This window comes from Mus pahari, chromosome 4 (genome assembly GCF_900095145.1).
Source record: "Mus pahari chromosome 4, PAHARI_EIJ_v1.1, whole genome shotgun sequence".
In the NCBI taxonomy this organism is placed as follows: Eukaryota; Metazoa; Chordata; class Mammalia; order Rodentia; family Muridae; genus Mus; species Mus pahari.
Window position 1 is genome coordinate 78,689,839 of NC_034593.1, and position 23,197 is coordinate 78,713,035.

General features: G+C 49.6%; 1 protein-coding gene and 1 long non-coding RNA gene across 7 annotated transcripts in view; one reads left to right on the top strand and one right to left on the bottom strand.

Annotated features, from left to right (window-relative positions):
* The window catches only part of Mef2d (myocyte enhancer factor 2D), a 29,948-nt gene extending 16,146 nt beyond the window's left edge, over positions 1–13,802 (top strand). For 2 of the 6 annotated variants that reach the window (XM_029537177.1, XM_029537176.1), the window contains 8 exons: positions 468–678; positions 882–938; positions 2,523–2,713; positions 3,149–3,169; positions 4,292–4,421; positions 9,199–9,418; positions 9,723–10,029; positions 10,323–13,781. In XM_029537177.1, coding sequence (XP_029393037.1) covers positions 468–678; positions 882–938; positions 2,523–2,713; positions 3,149–3,169; positions 4,292–4,421; positions 9,199–9,418; positions 9,723–10,029; positions 10,323–10,334 — 1,149 coding nt within the window. In that variant the 3' untranslated portion in view covers positions 10,335–13,781. Of the gene's footprint in view, positions 1–467; positions 679–881; positions 939–2,522; positions 2,714–3,148; positions 3,170–4,291; positions 4,422–9,198; positions 9,419–9,722; positions 10,144–10,322 lie in introns of all 6 variants that reach the window. The other 4 variants (XM_021195353.2, XM_021195354.2, XR_003843667.1 and 1 more) reach the window with 3 other exon arrangements.
* Positions 13,277–19,324, bottom strand: LOC110319785. The gene is made up of 3 exons (XR_002380427.1): positions 19,128–19,324; positions 17,577–17,665; positions 13,277–13,967 (listed from the first exon to the last, which is right to left on the bottom strand). It is a non-coding gene; the product is annotated as an uncharacterized LOC110319785 (long non-coding RNA).
* Positions 19,325–23,197: the final 3,873 nt, after the last annotated feature.

The following is a 23,197-nucleotide window of genomic DNA, read 5'->3' on the forward strand; positions in this document are numbered from 1 at the left end:
TTTTTTTTTTTTTTTTTTTTCCTATAAAGGAAGCAGAACTGCTAAAGGGATGGTAGAAAGGTGGGCTTGAGCTGCTCCTAAAGCAGGCCAGAAGGTGGTGGCCACTTACCGAAGCCATATCCCCAGTACTATGCGAGTTCGGGTCTGTACCCAGGGCACTAACTTGCTCCCAGTGTGTCCTGCCTGGCTGAGGACTAACCCACCTCCACTGGGGGTATCCAGTCCCACCTGCAGTGGGCAGAGCCTGCCTCTCTTGCCTTGGGTCAGAGCTGTATTACAAGGTGCTCTACCTTTCTAATGGGAGGTAGGCAGGGCTACCAAAGGGCTGAAGGCAGGGAGCCCAAGCTTCTGGCCTTTGGAGATACAGTTCAGGAACCAAAGAACTCTTGTGTCTACCCTCTCAGGCAAAAAGGGTATAGGGGGAGAGATTGACCTGGTGTGACATTACCCTCCATCTTTCTGTCTAGTCATCTGTTCCGGCCCCCAACTTTGCCATGCCTGTCACAGTGCCCGTGTCCAATCAGAGCTCCATGCAGTTCAGCAATCCAAGTAGCTCTCTGGTCACTCCTTCCCTGGTGACATCATCCCTTACGGACCCACGGCTCCTGTCCCCCCAACAGCCAGCACTACAGAGAAACAGTGTTTCTCCAGGCCTGCCCCAGCGGCCTGCTAGTGCAGGTAAGTGGGCTGCAGGGTGAGTCCCTGAGGTGGAAGTGAGCTATGGAGGGGCTCTGGGCTTCTATTCTCAGTGGAGGGTCTTCCCTTTGCAGCGTTTCTGTGTGTGTATGACTCTTGAGGGGAAAAGGTCCAGGACTCCTCAGAGCCCCCTCTTCTTGTCCAGTCCCAAGACAAAGCTCATGGTAGCTCTGCTTTTCTCCCAGGAGCCATGCTGGGTGGAGACCTCAACAGTGCTAATGGAGCCTGCCCCAGCCCCGTAGGTGAGTGTAGCTGCCTCCACAGGGTGGCTCAGACCAGGGGAGGGAAATAACAGGGCCTAGGCAGGATGCATCAGAAGATGTTAGCCTGCCACCCCCTCTTGGGTTTTTTTTTTTTCTTTTTCTTTTCTTTTTTCTTGAGACAGGTCTTACTATGTAGCCTTGCTAGCCTGGAACTTGCTATATAGACTAAGATGCCCTCAAACTCATAGAATCCACCTGCCTCTGCCGTCTGAGTGCTGGGATCAAAGGCATGCACCACCACACCTGGCCATGGTCCAGCATTTTCAGATTAAAATGGGGCATCTTGTTGGGATCAGGACTTGTCTCGACAAATGGTAGGCATCCGAACACCACCGTGCACACAGGTCTCTGTGTTCCTATGGAGTCACCATACAGATGTGCACCTATAGGCATTCACACTAGAGTTATAGGAAGCAACCACCATTGCCCCTGGGCCCCGACACGGCTAGCCACTCTTGATCTGTGCTGCTGGGGTTTGGCTAGTGACTTCCTTCTAATGTCACCATTGACATCACCCTGTCATTCTTGCCATTCCCAAAGTGATCTTGGAGTTGAGATAGAAACAGCAACACACTTTGTGGGTAACCATGTGCTTGTAGCGGACAGAGAAAGCAGAGAAAGGTGGAATTTCTCACTGTGGGGACAACTTACATTCCTGAACCTCAGGCTCTTCCAGCCCAGTCTCAGCCAAGTGCTACCCGTTTCCTGTCTGATCATTATGGGTCCTGTGTGAGGTGGGTGGGCGTGAGGGTACTGTAGAAGTGGTTGTGCACTAGGGTCATGAGACCATAGACTCACAAGCCCTGGAGCCCAGCGTTGGGACCTCAATGAGATGGCCCTGGGTAGTTGTGGAGAAGTCACCACAGCCCTCTCAACCAGTGTCATGTTTCCTCTAGTGTCATGTGCCCAGAACTGACAAAAAGTCGATACCATGCTCCTCACAGGGTTGATGTGAGCGTGGGTGAGACACTGTGTGGAAGACTGGACATGGCCGAGTGCAGAGCCAGTGTAGAGGTTGTGTTGCCTTTTTCCCAGCTCTAGTTATGGGAGTGACCATGTCGTCAGCCCCCAGTGCCAGCAACACCCTTACCAACAGTCAGTGGCCTGTTTCCCCATGATGGTGGGCATCTTGCCTTGTGCTAATGGAAAACACAGAGTTCCAGTTCCTGGCAAGGAAACAGTCTAAATGGTTGCCTGGCTCTGGTGGTCACAGCCTGCCACCCTTCCCACTCCAGTTATGTGTCCTGTGTGAAGCCTGTGGAGGGGTCTGAGTGCCAGGCTTAGGGAAAAGCATGGCTGCAGGGCTCTCTTTAAGTGCCTGGGGCTGGCAGTGGCAATGGTTTCTTGTCAGTTCTACCTCTGGTCCCATCATTGTGGCTTAGAGGCTCACTTTGTCAAGTGATTGGGAACCAAGGCTTTAGGCAGTGCCAGTCAGGCAGACAGCATCCATGTAGAACGCTGGCATGCCTCCAAGAGCCTCCAGGTGACAGATATGCTTGTCGGGGGCAGTTGGCAGGTACAGAGGCAGGCCAGCATTTTTTGTTTCTCATCTCACTTTTCCAGGGAATGGCTATGTCAGTGCCCGAGCTTCCCCTGGCCTCCTCCCTGTGGCCAATGGCAACAGCCTAAACAAAGTCATCCCTGCCAAGTCTCCGCCCCCACCCACCCACAACACCCAGCTTGGAGCCCCCAGCCGCAAGCCTGATCTGCGGGTCATCACTTCCCAGGGAGGCAAAGGGTTAATGCATCATTTGGTGAGTGGGTTTCTGGGCTTTGGCAGGGTCTGGGAGATGGGAAGAAAAGCAAGAAAATGAAGGTTAGTAGCAGGTAGGACTTGTTGAGAGAGAGACAGAACATAGCTTTGAATGTTTTCTTCCCTGAGGGCCTTTGGACCATAGCAGTGCTGACCAGAGGGCAGTAAAAATGAACAGGAGATAGGAGAAAAGGGTGTATGATGAAGATGGTAAAAGGAATTCACACTGCACCATGAGAATAAGGACTGGCAGACGATATCTGGCTGATGGAGGCCAGGATACAGCATTTTATGGCTCTCAGATAGACAGATTGTCTAGATATCCTTTGGGGCCAGAAAGAACGCTTGCTCTTAGGCAGATGGGGGATGGGGTGGCCATATGGGAAGGGCAGGACCGTAGCCTGAGCCTTCCTTTTGGTTTTATTTCTGCTCCCAGACTGAGGACCATTTAGATCTGGTAAGTGCAGCTGAGATGTTAACAGGGTCTTTGAGTTCTAGCTTTGCCTAGTGTTACTCTGTCTGCAGCATGAGTTTATGTACCTGTCTTCTCCCTGTGTGTTTAATGTGTGGTTGTCAGGAGCTGTGCATAGAGCTAGCTGAGTGGGATACTAAGGTGAATGGGGTAGAGGGAAGGGCTGGACATGGCATGCATGTGCCATCTGTGTGTGCATGGATGTTTGTGTGTTACCACACTTATTCATACATGTATATGTGTGTGCATGTGGAAAAGAGCATGAGGCTATCCCCAGGCCTATGAGGCCCCAGCAGATACCTGAATTAAGCCCTTAGTTTCCACTGGCCTCCTGAGTCCATATAGGCCCACACAACATTGGAACCCAAGACACAAGCCTAATCCTTACAAGAAAATCTCGGAAAGTCCAAGGCTTGAGGCAGTCAGCACTGGACTTGTCCTTAGCAAGGACTTCCATGCCTGCCTGTTCACTCTCACAGGCACTTAGAGACATGCACAGCCCCTCCTGTGCTTACACTCATCATCAGCCAGGAAAGAGGAGGGTGCTTCCTCCCCAGTTTGCTGACAGGAGGCCAGAAAGGCTGGAAAAGGCAAGCGGGCTTTGGCGGCCAACACACCGGCAGCCTCGGCCCCAGCATGGAGCTGGAATAAACAAGTGACTCAGCAGCAGATGGAGCTGACAGCCCTACACACGTGTGTGCATACATGCAATCACATGCCACCCCAGATCCCACGTTCCGTTCCCAGATGCCAGTATACATCTCCTGGGACATCTACTACTGTATTAGTGGTCTTAGCCCAAGAGAGACCACATCTCTTCCTTCTGTTGCTCCACCCAGATAGCAGGGCAGTGTTCACATTGAGCTCCAGGCTGCTCCCATGGCTTCCTGTCTGTTGGGTGCAGATGCAAGTGAATCTGTGTGTGCATGTTTTTCCCTGTGAGTCTTGAGGCCTTCAAACACACCAACTGTGTTAGTGAGTCTGAGGGCCTCCATGCTATGATACCTTCCCTTGGAATTCAGGGACCTAGTTCAGATGCAGTATGGTTGACCACCTCGAGACAGCCCTCCCATTTGCCATCTCTTGACAGACAGTTTTCTCCTACAGAACAATGCCCAGCGCCTTGGGGTCTCCCAGTCTACCCACTCACTCACCACCCCAGTGGTTTCCGTGGCAACACCAAGTTTACTCAGCCAGGGCCTCCCCTTCTCCTCCATGCCCACTGCCTACAACACAGGTGAGTGTTGATATAACTTGGTACCTTGTGTTCTTGTGCATAGGGCAGGGGAGTGACCAGAGACAGTCACTGGATGCTCCTTCCAGTCTGAGGAAGGTTCTTCACTAATTAGTGTGGTAATCAGTAGATTAAACATTAAAAACAGAATCCTGGGCTGGGGGTGGAGCTCAGTTGGTAAAGAAAGGGTTTACCTTGCAGGCATGAAGCCTTACGCTCAGTTGCTAGCACTATTTATAAGCCAGATGTGGTAGCACTTGTCTGTAATCTGAGCACCGAGGAGGTGGAGACCAGAGAACCAGAAGTTTATTGTCACCCTCAGCTACACAGGGGATTAAAGTCCAGCTCAGTGACAGGAGACTTTGTTTCAGAAAACAAAACGGACTAGAGAGGGTGCTCCGCAGTTAGGAAAACTTGCTGCTCTTCCACAGAGCCCACGTTCAGTTCCCAGCACCACACACACTTACTCACAACTACTTGTAATTGATCCAGCACCCTCTTCTAGCCTCTATCAAGCACCTGACCACATGTGGCATACATACAAACATATACACATAAAAAAATTAAATCTTTTTTAAAAAAGTTTATAAACAGAGAAATAAATAAAATTCTTGATTTGAACTTCAGACAAAACAAGTTCTTTTTCAGTCTTAAATGTATCCCAAAGGCACTATTTGTGCTAAAGTACATCCCAAAGACATACTTTTTAAAAATGCATTGTTAAAATATAAAATTTACTTTTAACCAGGTATCTTTTATTTTTAACATAGGTCCTTGTGGAAGAGTAACTCCTGTCCAGTGTGAGGGGGACAGGCCAGAGGTGGCTGAGCACATGACTCAGGCACACCAGGCTGATAGAGTTATGGTTCGGGGACTGGGGAAGGGACATGGTCAGTGCAGCAGAGCTTCCTGGAGGAGCAGAGATGGCTCAGTACAACAGTGGGTGGGAGGCAGGATAAGCCTGGGGAAGGCTGGATAGGTCTGAAGGTGAGCAGTTACCTGGGGACATGGCAGAGGCCTCTGGGAAGAACTGTGGGACATATAATGCAAGCTGGCATGGCTCTGACAGCCTCTCACACCTTCCCCAGAACAGTGTGATGCCCGCAGCCATCCTCTGCTGCATTCAGGCTGCTGTGTCTGCCCAGGAAGGACTTGCTAGTGGGGAAATGCGTTGTCACCTGGTCTTGGAGCTTTTGTGTGGCAGTAAGCTCTTTCTTTCCCACTTCATTCACTGACCCTCACACGTGAGTGACCAGTGTTCAGGCTATTCTGTGGTGACAGTAAATGCCTCCACCTCTGCCAGTTCTTTTGGAGCTGAAGCATGTTAAGGTGCAGACCCCACCTTTGCCCTTCCCCAGCAGCAGGAGAGATGCTGAGCGCCAGGCAGCAGCCTACTTCATGCTCCTGCAGGAGCCAGGCTGTGGAGGACTCTGGGCAGATGTCTCTGACCCCAGTTCCTTGACTGCCTCACAACATCCCCACTCCCAGGTTATTGAATCTTGAGGCTGAGGAGGGGCTAGCTGCTTTAGAAGTGGCAGCCTGAAGGCCTGGTTCAGGGCACACAGGTAGGTAAAAGGGTAATAAGCTCCCTCAGCCTGTCACCCATTCCCAAGACAAGGAGGAAAACCAACTTTCTGAGTCTAATGGGGAAGTGAGCTGCACACAGCCCAGATCTCCTCAGAAGCACTGTTTGTTCAGGAATCCTACCATGGTGGCTGCCTGTGCTTTTCCCATTCAGTCTTGTGAAGTAGGAGGGAAGTTAGTTCATCTCAGCTCTCCGCGTGGACTGCTTGTGTCTCTAGGGTGTGAAAGCAGCTTTGGCCCTGAGAAAGCTCCAGTTGCTGTTGCTACAGGAGTAGCTGAGCAGACTTCTGTCAGCAGCAGACATTTTCAGATACCACATCTGATGTGAGCCAAACTCCAGTAGGTGCTAAGTGATCTACTATGGTAATATCTTGTGTAAGAGGAGAGGGGCCTGGCCTTTGTGGACACTACCTCTAGAGGTCTGTCTGTGGTGACTACAAGAACAGCTTAAGGAGGTAGCCAGGTGGCCTGGAGGCCGACTTCTTGACCCTTAGGAAATAACCCTCCCAGTGGATAGAGCGCCGGTGCTGGGATAGGCAGAACTGAGAGCTGGATTCTGATGTCTCCTTAGGGAAAGCACTGGCCTATTCTGGGCCTGTTTTTTTTTTTTTTTTTTTTTTTTCGAGACAGGGTTTCTCTGTATAGTCCTGACTGTCCTGGAACTCACTTTGTAGACCAGGCTGGCCTCGAACTCAGAAATCCGCCTGCCTCTGCCTCCCAAGTGCTGGGATTAAAGGCGTGCGCCACCACGCCAAGCTTGGGCCTGATTTTCTTTGGTTTTTTTTTTTTTGTTTTTTTGTTTTTTTTAAAGATTTATTTATTTATTATATGTAAGTACACTGTAGCTGTCTTCAGACACACCAGAAGAGGGTGTCAGATCTCATTATAGATGGTTGTGAGCCACCATGTGGTTGCTGGGATTTGAACTCAGGACCTTCGGAAGAGCAGTTAGTGCTCTTACCCATTGAGCCATCTCTCCAGCCCGGGCCTGATTTTCTTGTTTGTAAAATAAGCACAGAATACAGTTAGTCCCAGAGGCCACATTTTGCATTTATACTAGTTTTTAAAATGAGTAACCAGGGGGTTGGAGAGTTCACTCAGTGGTTAAGAGTACTGGCTGTTCTTCTAGGGGACCCAGGTTCAATTCCAAACACTAACTGGTGGCTCACAACTGTTTGTAACTTTAGTTTCAGCGGATCTGACATCCTCACACAGATATACATGCCAGCAAAACACCAATGCACATAAAATAAACTATTTGTAAAAATTCTAGGGGGAAAAAGACTTTACATACATGCATGTATACATACATACATACATACATACTAGTAACTGGCATTGACCAACTAGAGTGAAGCTTAAAGGTAGCATGGTGGTGCACTCCTTTAATCTCAGTAGAGGCAGGCAGATCTTTATGGATTCAAGGCCACTCAGGCCTACATACTGAGGTCAGCCAGGGATACATAGTGAGACCCTGTCTCAAAACAAACAAAAAAAGGAGAGGGCAGGTAAGATCAGTGGCGAGTGCTTGCCCTGAGGTGCAGGGCTGCCTTCCATCTCCGCACTGTAGAAATGCCATAAAGGACAGGCGTCAGGGCTTGTGAGAGCTGCCACTCACTAGCCTAGCTTTCCTGTGAGCAGGCAGCAGGCAGCTCCTCCAACCTGAGGCTGCACTGTCTCTTGTGAGCAATGGTGCTTAGTAAGTCTCGGCATTCACCAGGAGCCTTATAGTGTTGCTGTCCTACATGGCTTTGCCACGCCTGCCTCTCCTGGGTGGCTGTGCTCCTGACAGTCAGCACTTGCCCGGGATCTCACAGCCTGTGACTGTGGGGAGGCTGCCAAGAGTCTGTCATGGCTTCAGCCATAAATGTTGCAGAGGTCAAGCCATCTTCCTGCACAAACAGGGCTAGAGCAAGTGACCTTGGATTCACAATGGAACATAGGTTGGGTGACTGGACTGGACAGTACATATCTTTCTAACATGTCCTTCCACTGTGTACACATCTTTATGGCTCTTGGGGAAGGCATTTCTGAATACTCAGACAGTACAGCACGAGGCATATTAGGGCAGTGTGACTAGCAAGTGAGGTGCTTAACAGGTTACTTGATAACAATGCAGAGATCACAGTATCTTAAGATCAGTGCCTAGACAGGAAGTACCCCATAAGTCTCCCGGAACCTGACTCACTTGACCCTATCTTAGGCCCTGAATGAAGCCCCTTTCTGCTTCAGGAACATGAAGACTGAATGTCAGGCCCATTTCCTCTGTGTCTGTATGGGAGCTTAAGCCCATGTGGGGCCAAGGCAGAAGGGAGAGTGTTTGTGCTTCCTGGTCCCATTACCCTGGGGTTCTCAGAGCTCCCTGTTGCCTCTTCACTGCCTGAAACTGGGCAGGTGAAGAGACTGCAGTTGGATCAATACTGGGCCCTTCTCCATTTCTTTTTTGTAACTGCCCTTATGAAAGCAATGATTGATTTTTTTTTTTTTTTTTTTTTTTTTTTTTTTTTTTGGAGACAGGGTTTCTCAGTATAGCCCTGCCTGTCCTGGAACTCACTTTGTAGACCAGGCTGGCCTTGAACTCAGAAATTCACCGCCAGCCTCTGCCACCACCACCCGCCATGATTGATTTTAAAACTGACAATATCTTAAAAACCACTTGCCCTTTTACCCCGTTAAAGAAAATATGCCTGTGATCCCAGCACTTGGGAGGCAGAGGCAGGTGGATTTCTGAGTTCAAGGCCAGCCTGGTCTACAGAGTGAGTTCCAGGACAGCCAGGACTGCACCGAGAAACCCTGTCTTGAAAAACCAAAAAAGAGGGCTGGTGAGATGGATCAGTGGGTAAGAGCACCCGACTGCTCTTTCCAAAGGTGCAGAGTTCAAATCCCAGCAACCACATGGTGGCTCAAACCATCCTTAACGAGATCTGACTCCCTCTTCTGGAGTGTCTGAAGACAGCTACAGTGTACTTACATATAATAAATAAATAAAATCTTTGGAAAAAAAAAAAAAAAAGAAAGAAAAACCAAAAAAGAAAAAAGAAAACATGCCTTGTGATCATCAGGCTTGTCTTCTCTGTCATTTTCATGAATTCTTCATTCTTCACATCTATGCTTAGACAGCACTGGTCCTCCCGAAAGATGGGGGGTGGGTGAGGTGCGCCACACCCAGGCTCTCCCCCACTTTGTCTTACTGCAGATTACCAGCTGCCCAGTGCAGAGCTATCCTCCTTACCAGCCTTCAGTTCACCTGCAGGGCTGGCACTAGGCAACGTCACCGCCTGGCAGCAGCCCCAGCCACCCCAGCAGCCACAACCGCCACAACCGCCACAGTCACAGCCACAGCCGCCACAGCCCCAGCCACAGCAGCCACCTCAGCAACAGCCCCACTTGGTCCCCGTTTCTCTCAGCAACCTCATGTGAGTCTTTGGGAGGCTTTCCATGGGGACGGTGGGGAATGAGGGACAGGTCTCCTGGAGTTGTGCGTGTGTTCAGTAAGTGGCAGTCGTGAGCCCCCTCCCCCCAGCCATCAGGGCTGAGGGTGTAGGCTTTAGAAGATGGACAGAGTGGTGTGGACAGACTGCAGCTAACACTCATTTCTCTTCTTTCCCTTTGACACGCATCTCCCTCCCCCAACTCCCCACTCTCATTCTGTTGTGTTGACCCTGTCTGGTGGCTTCTTCCCACTCTTTCTGTTCCTGTCTCTGTGTCCCTAAACTCCAGCCCTGGCAGCCCCTTGCCTCATGTGGGTGCTGCTCTCACAGTCACTACCCACCCCCACATCAGCATCAAGTCTGAACCAGTGTCCCCAAGTCGTGAACGCAGCCCTGCACCTCCTCCACCAGCTGTGTTCCCAGCTGCCCGCCCTGAGCCTGGCGAAGGTCTCAGCAGCCCAGCTGGAGGATCCTATGAGACCGGGGACCGGGATGATGGACGGGGGGACTTTGGGCCCACACTAGGCCTGCTGCGCCCAGCCCCAGAGCCTGAGGCTGAGGGCTCAGCTGTGAAGAGGATGCGGCTGGATACTTGGGTACTGTAACACTGCCCTTCTGTCTGCCGGTGTCTGCGTCACCCAGGGATGCCCCACATGCACTCAGCCTGTTTTCTTTCCCACCCGAGGCCTTGTGGCCAGGCATTTCTTTGGGTCAGTACTCACAGCCCTCGACCCCTCCCTGCAGCACTGTCCCCTGCTCAGTGACCTCCAGCTAGCCTCGCTCGCTCACTCGCTCGCTCGCCCTAGAGTGTTACCCCTTGGGAGGGTTGGGTGCATCCTATAGGCCATGTTGCCCCTCACACCACCTTCTCCATCTCCTTTCTTCACAGACATTAAAGTGATGGTTCCCACTCCCTCCTTTCAGCCTCCCTGATGAAGAGTTGACAATCTCACCGCCCACCCCTCCCTATCCTGGGCTCCTCCCGCTCGACCCCACTTCCTTTCTTCTGCTCCATGTCCTGTTGATGGTTACATTTGTGTATAATTATATTATTATTATTATTATTGTTATTATTATTATATTTTTAAATTCGAATTCTCGCTTTAGAGAGAGGGATGCTCTTGCCCCTTTCTTGCCCCCACCATTTTCACTGATGGGGGACTCTCTTTATTGCGGGAAAGGGGGGACACTTTGCACGTTGTACACATATGCTGCAGGAAGGGGGGAGGCGGTAGGCCTTGGAGAAGGGACAGGTGCCGAGCCCTGCATGTGGAGCCTCCCATCCCATCCTACCCAATCCCAGATAGACGTAAAGAACCAAAAACTACCCAACAACAAAACCCAGAGAGTGGACTGAAACCCAAAGCTGGCTTGACGATGGGCTTGTGTCTCAGGGGATAGGAGGAGGCAGAGTTTCTGCTTCTGGGCTGTTCACGGCTAATACCCATCCTGGTCCCTCCAGCTTCCTGCATACGTACCACACTCGCTGATCCTGTGTGTTACACCCCAAGATCTGGGTGATAGAAAGGCTGCCTAGGAATCTGAGGCCAGGGAAGGGGCTTGAGGTAGGAATCGCTAGAGATAACATGGAGAGAGACAGCTGTAGAAAGAGGGCTGATGAGGACAGAAGGACTGGGTGTGGTGAATCGGGACCCTACCCCCGGCTTTTCCTTTAAGATGTACAGTGCAATAGCTCCCCATCCTTTAGCCTACCCCAATCCTAAAGAAAGCTGGCCATGTACTGGGAGAGTTGGGAGAGGACCTTCATTGAAGTGGCTCCAGGGTGAGCCAGAGTCGTCCTTTGGTTCCCCGGGGCACTGAGAGCAGGAGACTTGTCAGGGGCAGGGTGGGGAGGGCACCTCTTGGCTTTGTGCACCTGTGTCCAGGAGAGTACCTACTGGGCACATAGCATGGTCTGTGGAGCTAGAGGCTCCTGTAGATGAGGCCCTGGGCTTTCCCCAGGCCCCACGCTCCTGCCCCTGCCCCAGCTCCCAGCTCTCTGCGTGCTCCTTGTCTCGCTACCTCCTGTCCCTCCACCTCCAGGCCACATCCCAAACCTGCCCTATTGCTACTGTAATTGTAAATAGAGACCTTTCAAATGTTAGTAGTGTAACCGTCCAGGAAACTTGTGTTTGTTGTTGTTGTATTGATATGAAATGAGATTCTATTTTTGTCAAAGTATATTGTAATAATAATGACTCAAATGGCCCGTACTGTACAGATGAGATCTTCTGCTGTGTTCTTGCCTTCCTCTCCAGACTAATGCTTTGTTGCCTCCTCTGTGGGGCTGCAGCAAGCACCAGGGGCAGTGGAAGAAGCATTGGGTCCTTGGACCTCTTGCTGGATCTGAGGTCAGACTGGAGGGAATAGCTTGCCCCCTCCCCAGCCTGTTGTCATCACCCCTGCCCTTCCTCTGCTTCCCCATCTGGGGAAAGGGGATGGGAGACAGCACATACTCCCTTGGGGTTCCTCCCAGCTGGAGGGTAGAGTTAGACAAGGCTCAGTGTTGTAGTAAGATGGTCTTTGCCCACTTGTGACCCAGCCTTTTGTAGTATTTTGACACTTGATGCAGGGAAGGAGCCAGAAGCAGAGGGGTGTGAGCATGCTCGTGGGGGCGTATCTGGGTTCACCCTGTATTTATGTGTTTGTGTGCAGCTGTGCGGATGTACCTTTGAGTGACTCAAGCTCCAAGGGCCTCTGTGTGAGCTGGGTGTGTTTACAAGGGATCAGCGCCTTCCAACTCTGTGGCTTCACCCCCTCCCCGGGCTGCTCTCAGTCCCAAAACATTTTACTAAAGTCATGGGGGAGGGGTGCTAGTTGGCCTTCCTGCTTCTTCCAGCAGCCTACCTCCACCAGGGCTTCACATTTGGAGCTCTGCCTCCATATGGCTGTCCACTAGCCCCACCCAGGCACGGTTCATCCCTGGAGTTCTGACTTGTTTATGGAGCCAACTCAAGTTCCTCTTGCCCAGAGCTTTGCCTTTTGTAAGGCATGGACCCTCCCTTACCCAGAGTTTACCCCTGTAGCTGACCAGGCATGGGGTGCTACCCACATGCCTCACCTTCCCACTCCTCACAACTCCTGGAGGGAGTTTTGAAAGACGCCAGAGTTGTAGTCCTGTGCTCCCCTTGAAGTAGCTGGCACATTGTAGGCCCTCAGTAAATGCTGAATGGGTGGATGACAGGTGCTCAATAAATGTGGATTCACGGCCTCATCTCAGGCCCATCCTTGTAGGCTGAGCTTGGCCACCATTACAGCTGGGGGTGAAGCCCCTGTAGTTCACAGTGTGCTACTCAACAGTTTGCCATCTGCTTCCTGAAAGCAAGCCTGGCTTGTGATTGCCATGTACGGATGTGTGCGTGCCTCTGTGTGTGTGTGTGTGTGTGTGTGTGTGTGTGTGTGTGTGTGTGCGCGCGCACGTGGTGTCTGCACACACATGTATGAGTTCGGTCTCTGTCCCTGACTGTAGGGGCAGTCTGTGAATGACTATGTGACATTTCTGCAGTTTAGTATCCCTGGGTTTCTCCTGGGGCTATGCAGGGGCTTCTGGCTGGCCAGGTTAATGGATCCCTGGGAACCTAGACCTCAAATGGGGACTTATTTTCTTCCTTTCACAAGCCAAATTTGCCTCCTCTCCACTCCCTCTCCAGAACTGGGTATTTGCCAAAGTAGCCTCTGGCGTCATCCAGTGCCCTTCCACCCAGGTTCCCCTCTGCTTTCAGGGATAGTGGGACCGAGGGCCACCCCACATGCCTCAGTTTAGCACATTTCCTCCATCCCCAGCAGTGCATCCATCCATCCCTCCCCAACTCGAACAGGAAGGAAGAAAGAAATGCACCTTCTCTTGCTTGTTATTTATTTGTTTGGAGAGACAGAAATGATGGGAAAGTATCTAAAAATCTCTCTCTCTCTCTTTTTTACCTAACTCCCTGGAACCCCTGTGGGATGTAGGCTCTCCTAGAGGCTGGGAGCTCCTTGTTCCACCCTGTTTGCCTCTACATAAGCAGAAGGGATGGGATGTAATGGGGTAGGAGGGCTGAGATTCCCAAGGAGATTCTCAATTCTCTACCCCATTCAAGTCCCAGAAAGAGGGAAGAATGGAGGGATGGGCCAGCCAAGAGCTGACCCGTCCCCAAACTTGACAATCACCCACACTCCTGGCTCCTGGGTCTTGGGTGAGTCCAAGTGTGTGGCTGTTGATTTGTTTTCATTATTTCTTTCCGTGCTGTACGGTGATGCTTTCTAGTATTCTGCACATTAAGAAAAGTCCTCGAGATTCTTACGAGTTTGGTTTGAAAACTCTTTCACTATATTTGTTGTAAAGAGGTTTACTATTAAAAGAAAAAAAGAACATGTTTCTGATACCTCAGTTTGGGTTTTGATTTCTTGGGTGCGGCGAGTAAAGGGAGGAAGACCTGGTGTGCCTGGCAGAGTGAGTGATGATTTGGGGGGCAGGCTCTGATGCCAGGTCTCTCAGGCATTCTTAAGGCAGAACTGTGGGCAGTTGCTCCTGGTAGAAGCCTTGAAAGGGATCCTGCAACATGGGAAGAACAAATGTTCCTGGAGTCAGATCTAGCCTTCCCACTGCAGACAGCCATTCTTAGCAGACTTCCCTTGGCACAGTCAAACAGATGGAGTACACCTTCACAGCCCAGCAGTGTCCCACCGGCACAGTAACATGCTCCTTCTACTTCCTAGCACAGCCAGGCTGCGGGTAGATTTCTGCACATCTGGAAGCCTTGATATACTGCCCTGATCTGTGTCATGTGCCAAAGCAGCAAAACAAGTGAGGGGTCTTTGCTCAGTGGCTAAGACTACCCTATAAATGCTTATGATGACGTGGTCTCTGATAGGGTGTTGAGAGAGGAGAGGGGTCAGGCCAGGCACAGAATGTCCTCCAGCCTCAGATTTCCATATTGCAAAATACTTAGATCTGTGTTGGCCCTGCCTTTCTCACAAGGTCACTGGATTTCACCTCACTTCTCCCTCAACAGTGGCAAAGAGATGGTGTCCTTATCAAGAAAGGGTTAATAGGATGTTGTTCTCTAGGTGGTGTGGGGGGTGGGGAGGCTGTAGCTCAGTTGATAGAGTGCTTGGCCTAGTTCAGTCTCCAGTAAAAGCAAGCACAGTAGTGCACACTAGATATTCTAGGTATAGACAGGAGGGTCAGAAGTTCACTCACAGCTAAGAGAAAAAGGTATTACTGTTGTCCACAATGGCCTCCCACTATCTCTGCCTGGTCCCACACTGAGAAACCAGTAGAAGAAAGCAGGTAATGGCATGTGCTTTCCATGGCAAGGGCGGCTTCTGTTTCTCTTATCTGCCCTAATGCTGTGCTATACACCAGCCCTGTGGAAAGCCCACATGCCAAGGACCAGGGGCCTCCTGCCAGCTGCCATTTGAATGAGGTCATCTTCACAGTATAGTTCCCTGACTTCTCCAGACATTGCTCCAGGGTAGAGTGTACAGGCAAGATGGACTGCGCAGCTCATCCATGTTCATGGGAGGACTCTTCTCTCAGGTGACCTCAGTCTGCCTTGCCTCCTCTAACTTCCTACCAGTAGGTATCACTCACTGGGATCTGGGATAAGCCTTAGTGTTGCTCACAAAAACTAATGTTCCCTGTCTCTTGTGCTGTTTTCCCAGCCCATGTAGTTCAGTGGGGCTTGGGGTTGGTTCTGGCCAAGGGGCTAATGAGCTGGAATGTGTGTCCCTTCTGAAATACAGGGAGTTCCTGCCTGTCCAAGTGCTGCTTTTTCCTGTCTGAGCATTGTGGAAGAGCAAGTCACTGTGAAGAGCCATGGAGCAAATCAGCCTGAGTTGGGGGTCTGACGCCCTCTTCTGGCCTCTGCAAGCACTGCATGCAGGTGGTGTGCTAACATACCTGCAGGCAAAACACCTCCATACATATTTATTGAAAGTAGTCTGGATTGCCAAGCCACCTCAGGGTGGTATTAGCACCAGGAGAACTTTATGAATAGAAATGAGAAATGATCACTATACTGTCCTGGCCAGTGTGGTGCCTTTCCCACTCAGTTGTGATATCAAGTTGTGTGGACTCTGCATAGTGGTCTAGTTCTGACACTTGCTGGGTGTTCCTATACAATGTGAACAGCTGCCTATTTCCTGTAATTCACACCTGCCCTTCTCAGGCTATTTCCCCCACCCCGTCTCTGGCTTCCTTGATATCTGACCCATTCATGATACTCCATAGTAAAGTGCAAAGGCCTTGCTGGTTCTCAAGGCCTTCAACAGGCCAAGACAAGCCCCCTTCCAGGCTCAGTCCATGCCATTCCTTGGGCTCTAGGTGTACACCAGAACAGAAAGGAGTCAGTTGGTTCCTACTGCTAGTAGGAACAGTAGAGTAAAAGAACCAGTAGAAACTGGGCTTTCCAGACAAGAGACTAGGCACATCCACTCCAAACTAGTGGTCTGGGAAATATCTTAGAGGAAGAGATTAGCTGAATATTTGAAGGCGTGTAGGAATTTCCTAGGCGTATGGGCCCTTATGGAAATCTAACCCTGGTGAATAAACAAGAATGACATGCAGAGCTGAAGGGGTAAGCAGAGGCCATGTGAAGGGCCTTCCTTAGCAATGAGGCTTTATTCTCCACATTCTAGGTCTTCAAAATAGTTTAAAGAAATGACTCAGGTTAGCCAGGAGCTGGAGCAACACACCGGAGAATGGGAAGCTCAGGGCAGCCTGGGTTTCACAGTAGGACCTGTGTCAGAACGAACTCAGAAAACTAAAGTAGGGCAGACGCATGCCTACAGTCCCAGTATGGACAAGTAGAGGCAGGAGGATCAGGAGTTCAAGGACATCTGGATTACAGAGTGAACTGCAGGGCAGGCTGGCTTACATAAGACACTACTTCAGTAAACTGAGATAGAATACTTGCTAGCAAAAACTGACAGCAATGCATTTTGGAAGGATTACCGAATCAGAACAGAGGCCAGCCTAGTCAGGAGTCTGTCTGTCTCTCTTTCCCTCCCTCCCTCCCTCCCTCCCTCCCTCCCTTCCTTCCTTCCTGCTGTTTGGGACAAGTTCTCTCTGCCTTTCTGGAACTCACTATATCAGACTGGCTCTGAATTTCCAGAGATCTGCCTGCTCCTACTGGGAACAAAAGTGTATCCCACAAGCTCTCAAGGCTTCTTACACTTTCTCACAAACCTCTCTTCAGCTTAATTCATGTTCTGTACATCCAGAACATAAAATGTACAAATCAAACATCTGCTGGAAATGACAAGTTTGTATTTGTGTATGTGTGTGTGTGTTGGGGGGGGGTATATGAAGGCCAGAGCTGGTGGGTGTCCTCCTGTGTCACTCTTGACCAAATCTGGAGTTTGTCATTTTAGTCATACTAGCTGGCCACAAGCCCCAATGATCCTCCTGCCTCCCCAATGTGGGATTACAGGCACCCACAACTGTACCTAGCTTTGCTGACCTAAAGACATATTTGTGCCATCTCCATAGCCCCCCCCCAGATTTATTTTAAATAAAATTCTTTAATATACATAAACTGTCTGGTCTATATTTGTAGTCTTTAAAGTTATTAAAGATTAAAGCATCCAGCCCAGCTAAGACTACATGAGACCATATCAAAAAGAAAGCAAATTTTCATACTAATAAGATGGATGTATTTTTATATAACTCTTGGCTGAAGGCTGGATATAGTGGTGCATGCCTTTAATCCTAGTACGTGAAAGGCAGAGGCAGGCAAAACTCTCTTAAGTTCTAGGCCAACCTGATCGACATACAGTTTCAGGACGGCCAAGGCTACACAGTGAAACTCTGTCTTAAAAATTGAAAAAAACAACCAACCTTGGCTGCATATTTGACAGTTCTCCATGTAGAACCTCTTCAGTATTTTTCAGAACTAATACTTTGATACTTGTCAACACTGAGTGTGCTGCTTCACATATAGTACAAAATGGCAGGTGTAGCCTGGTTGGTTTTGTCAACTTGACACAACCTGGAATCCCCCAGAAAGAGATAGCCTCAATTGAAGCACTACCTCCAATGGCTGCAGAAATGGCACAGGGATGCCACTGGATGTAGCTCAGAGACCTTGCCCAGCAAGCAGGAAGTCCTGGGCTCAAACTTCACTCAGCGCCTAATACTTAAAGAGGCGGTGCCACACACCTGGAATCCTAGTAAGAGATGGAGTATCAGAAGCTCAGGGTCATCCTCTTCTATATGGTGAGTTCAGGATAACTGGAATACCTGGGATTCTATTTAAAAAAAAAAGAAGTAAATAAAATGAAACTAAACATGATCCCAAGGAACTTAAAAAATATTGGACATTATCTGACATGGTGCCTACACACAAGACAAATGAGAGACAGTGCATATTTTTGTTGTTTTTTTTAAAGATTTATTATATGTAAGTATACTGTAGCTGTCTTCAGACACCCCAGAAGAGGGCATCAGATCTCATTACGGATGGTTATGAGCTGCCATGTGGCTGCTGGGATTTGAACTCAGGACCTTTGGAAGAGCTCAGTGCTCTTACCTGCTGAGCCATCTCTCCAGCCCTTTTGTTGTGTTTTTAATGTGATTTTCTTTTCTATTTTCTTTGTTATTTTGAGACAAGGTTTCTCTGTGTAGCCCTGGCTGTCCTAGAATTCACTCTGTAGAACAGGCTGGCCTCGGACTCAGAAATCCACCTGCCTCTGCCTCCCAAGTGCTGGGATTAAAGGCATGCGCCACCACTTCAAAGTCTTTTCTTTGGAGGGGGGTGATTTTATTTTCTTGTGTGTGTGTGTGTGTGTGTGTGATGGGGGTGGGGTGTGAGATGGGTGTGTGAGATGGATGTGTGGGGGTGGGGTGTGTGTGTGAGATGGGTGTATGTGTGTGATGGGGGGGGGGGGTGTTCCCAGAGGCTGAAGCAGGGCATCAAGTTGATTGGAGCTAATGTTACAGGCAGTTGTGAGATGTTAGCATGAGTGCTAGAAACAGTTCAGGTCAGCAAACATTTTTTGTTGTTTATGTGCATTGATGTTTGCTTGCATGTATGTCTATGTAAGGACAGTTGTGAGCTGCCATGTGGGTGCTGAGAATGTGGGTGCAGGTCCTCTGGAGGAGCGGTCAACGCTCTTAACCACTGACTCCCCCAGCAAGTGTTCTTAATACGACACCCCTCTGGCCTCCTCAGGACACATGTGTACACACTAGTTTTTTTTTGTTGTTGTTGTTGTTGTTTTTTTAATAAAAAATACTCCCAAACTGCAACTTTTTGAAGCTACTCTCCTTTTTAGCTGAAGGCCAAGCTCCTCGAGTATTGCCATATAAAACAGAACTAGGGTATGGGCCTCTTGGACTCAGCTACCAAGGTCAGTGGTTCTTATGGGCTGACTCATCCTTTAGTCCCATGGGCTATCTTTTCCAGCCTTGTGATTGTGTGGGAACTTGTTCAACGATCAGCAGATGTGGAAGGGACCCAGGTCATCCCATCTCAGGCTCTGCACTTGAATGTTTGCAGCCTGAAATCACTCACTACCTGGACGAAGAGCAAATCCACTTTCCTGCCCTATTTCAGTCTTGGGTCAAATGGAAGAGGTAGCCTTAGCATAGGTTACAGTCCCCGCCCCTCCCCGCCCCCCGCCCCCGCCATGTTCTAGCCACCCAGCCTAGCGAAGTTCCTTGGTCGTTTGCAGCAGGTCAGTTCCGGCCTCTCGGGTGAGTCAGATTTACCCCTTGGCCTCGTATTAGCTCAGCTCCACCTCTCGGTGTCTGTCCAGTCTCGGGGAGCGTCTCCACCCTCACAGGATAGCGGCCCAGGACTGCTCCTATTTGGGACACGAGTTGCCACGTGCCCAAAGCATGCTGGGTGCCCCCGGGGAGGGGAAGACCCGCAGGACGCCGGGTCACGCGCCGGCTACGCAGCGCCCTCACGTGACCCGCGGTGTGTTCCGGAGGGAGATGAATTGCTTCCGGGTTTCAAAGGAACCCTCCATTCTAAGGCGAAAGGGGGCGGGCATAGGAGGTAGGCCGTAGAGTCACCTAACATCCCTTTCCGTACGTTCTGCCCCCCGAGGTGTCGCTGAGCGCTTGGCTGCTTCTCCGGGGCTTAACAGGTGGCAGAACACGCTCCGGAGCCCCTCGCAAAGTTCCGCCGCCCGTGGAACAAAGGCCCTCAAGCCACGCCCGGCGCCGCCTGCTGCTCAGGGGGAAGTAGGTAACTAGGCTCACTCCATTGGTCCTTCCGCTGAGTGATGGAAGCACCGGCCAACCGCTGCCTGCACAAGACGCGTGCGTAATACTCAGAAGGTTCAGCACGGGTGAGACTACCTGAAGCTCTAGCTTTGGGCAGTTTCTCTGGGGCCTCGAGGAGGTGCGCATGCGTAAACCTCCATCGTCAACTTCATGCACAAATTGAGAATTAGCACCCTCAGCCCTCTCCGCAGTTTTACTGAGATTGACAGCACCGCATAAGATCTGTCTTTGCCTGAGCGTTCCAGGAGAATCCGACAGGCGAACGCAACGATTTGTCATTGTCAAAACTGTTAACTACAAAGTTCATGCCGAAAAACTGCGTGACTGAATTATAAAAAAAGAAAAACAAAATCGCGGGGCTGGGGATGTAGCTCTTTTGGTAGGCTGCATGTACAGAACCCGGAGTTCGACCTGGTGTGTGCATATAGTGGTACATGCTTGTAATCCTGGCACTTGGGAGGTGGGGTGAGGAGGAATAGGAGTTATGGCTAGACCTAGTGGGTTCAGGCTATCCCAAAATATGAGAGACTCTTGTCTTTATATTTTAAAAAAGCCACAAATGATTTTGTTTGGGGTATTCACAGATGCCCTCCACTTTAATGGGGCACAGGTTGGACACGCCTGGCTGTATTTTCCTGTCTTCTGGCGGAAAGATTATAGTGCAAATAGCCTGAAAGCTATTGACCTGAATCTGTGCAGACACCTTGCTACAGTAGTAAGAATATTTATTTAGAGAGGTTTCACAGCTTGTCTTATACTCTTTCTCCCAAGAGGTCCTCACGTAACCCTTCTGTTGGGATGGAGGTATTGCTTAGTTTAATGGCAGAGCACTTGCCAAGAAGGAGTTCGGTTCCCAGATTACAGTGGCCACCAAATCCTGTAATCAGATCCCAAGCTGAGGCTTAGGGTGCTGGAGTCCCAAAACCTGTCCCGGTGAAGCAGCCAAGAGACCCTATCTCCCCACCCAGGGGTCCTATATTGTTTTGGACTGTTGCTCACAGTGACCTAGTGTCAAGTTGGGATAGTTACTCTTTTTTTTTTTTTTTAATATTTACTTTATTTATATAAGTACACTGTAGCTGTCTTCAGACACACCAGAAGAAGGAATCAGACCCCATCACAGATGGTTGTGAGTCACTATGTGGTTGGTGGGAATTGAATTCAGGACCTCTGGAAGAGCAGTCAGTGCTCTTAACCACCGAGCCATCTTGGGATGGAAGAGCATAGGCACAGTTAAAGTTCTTGAAGTTCAAATATAACAAAATAACAGAAGCATTGGCAGAACAGAGGAATGGTAAAGGTGGGGTGTGTTGGTAGTTACCTGGGGAGAGCTGGAGGGTGGGATGGAAACGATCATAGGCAGGGTGCATGCAGCTAGCAACGGCCTACTTACTGGTTAAAGAATAATTTAAATGGTTGGTGGGCCTAGTGACAAAAATGCTTGGGAAATTAAGGATTGTGAATTCAAGGCTGGCTTGGACTGCAAAGTGAGTTCAAGGCCAGTCTACTGGTCTGCTTTCTAAACTTGTAATAAACTATTCTAACCAAAAGCAGTTGGGGAGGAACGGGTTTATTTCAGCTTATAAGTTAATATCCATTGCCAGAAGAAGCCAGGACAAGAGCTAAAGGCAGGAACCTGGATGAAGGAACGGAAGTGAAAACCATGGGGAAACACTGCTTTCTGGCTTGATCCCTTCAGCTAGTGTTTTTATGCTGTTTTTAAAGATATACTTAGGGACTGGAGAGATGGCTCAGCAGTTAAAAGCACTTGTTCTTTTAAGAGTCCTGGGTGCCGTTCCCTGCACCCACATGGTAACTCACAGTCATTCCAACTTCAGTTCCAGAAGATCTGACACTTTTTTTGACCTTCATGGACAGCGGGCACGGAAGTGGTGCACAGACATGTGATGCAGGCAGAACACTCAAACACACAAAATAGATAAATCTAAAAAATAAGAGATTTATTAAGTGAATATATACTGCACATGTTCAGGTACCCACTGGAGGACAGAAGACTGCGTGAGACCCCCTGGAGCAGGAGTTTTAGGCAGTTGTGACCCACCTGATGTGTGTGCTAGGGTTCCCCCCCCCAGGGTCCTCTAGAACAGCAGTAAGGCAGTAAGTACTTTAACCGCTGAGTCATCTCTGCAGCCCTAGCTACAGTCTTTCTTTCTTTCTTTCTCTCTCTCTCTCTCTCTCTCTCTCTCTCTCTCTCTCTCTCTCTCTTTCATTTAGCTTACCTAGTTAATGTGTCTGTTTATTGCGGTGCTGGGAATAGAACTCACTGCCTTATCTGTGCTAGATAAGCATTCTGTTGTTCAGCTATACACCCCTTCCAGCCCCCAACTATCCCAAAGGCCAATCTGATGGCGGCAATTCTTCAGCTGAAGATCCCTCGTTGTGTGAATGACAACAAAGGTTAGCTCTCACAGCCAGTCTGAGACCATACCTCAAAATAAAGTCTCACAGTGAGTTAGGTGTCACACTCCTGTCATCTCAGCAGAAAGTGAGTCTAAGGCCAATCCGGGCTACATAGCAAGAGAGCTGGAGAGATGTCTTAGAGTCCGGCTGCTCTTCTGGAGTATCAGGTTCAATCCCCAGCACCCACATGGTAGTTCACAGCCATCTATCTGTAGCTCCAGTCCCAGGGGTTTTGATGCCTTCATCTGGCCTCTGAGTGCACTTTGCATGCATATGGTGCATAGACATACATGCAAAGCAACCGTACACATAAAATTAGACAGACAGACAGAGAGAGAGAGAGAGAGAGAGAATGAGGATAGAATGCTTGCCCAGCATCTGTCAGTGCATGTGTTTAATTCCTAATATTTCAAATAAGAACCAGAGAAAAACTTGAATAAATAAATGATAAAACAAATAGTGTAAGATGTTCAGTGTAAAGTCAGGTGCTGACCCAATGCATTGCCCTCTCCATCCTGGAAAACTATGCCACCACGCTGCTGCTTGCACTGTGTGAAAAAAGCTCCAGAACTCTGTTGGTGTGGCCAAGTGACAGAGAGTTTGCCAAGCATGCAGGTGTTCTGGGGACCCTGCCCAGGGAGAGGGAGGAAAGGAGGTGGTGGCGGTGGCAGCAGCATGAGGTTTATTAGGCAGAAAGAGTCCTGCATGTTCCACACTTGGTTCATAAAGCATTTCTACAAACACCATGGTAGGAGGGCCTCACACACACTCATAACTCAGTAGTTTTATTTAGTTTTATGTGTTCGGATGTTTTTTCTGAACACGTGTATATGTTCCATATGTGTGCCTGGTGTCCATGGAGGTCCAAAGAGAGTGTGGGATCCCCTGGAACTGGAGTTGGGATGGTTGTGTGTTGTCTTTTTCTACTTTGTGGGTTCTTCTTTCTTCCACCCTTCTCCACCTTTTCCCCACCCTTTCAACCCTCTAACACTAGATAGAGAGAAAAGGGGACAGAAAGGAAAGGGAGCAAGAGGCAAATCATAGTCACCTGCTGTGGTCAGTCAAAAGCAACCCCATATCCCCACACCTGCTGTGGTAGGTCAAAGGCAACCCCATATCCCCACACC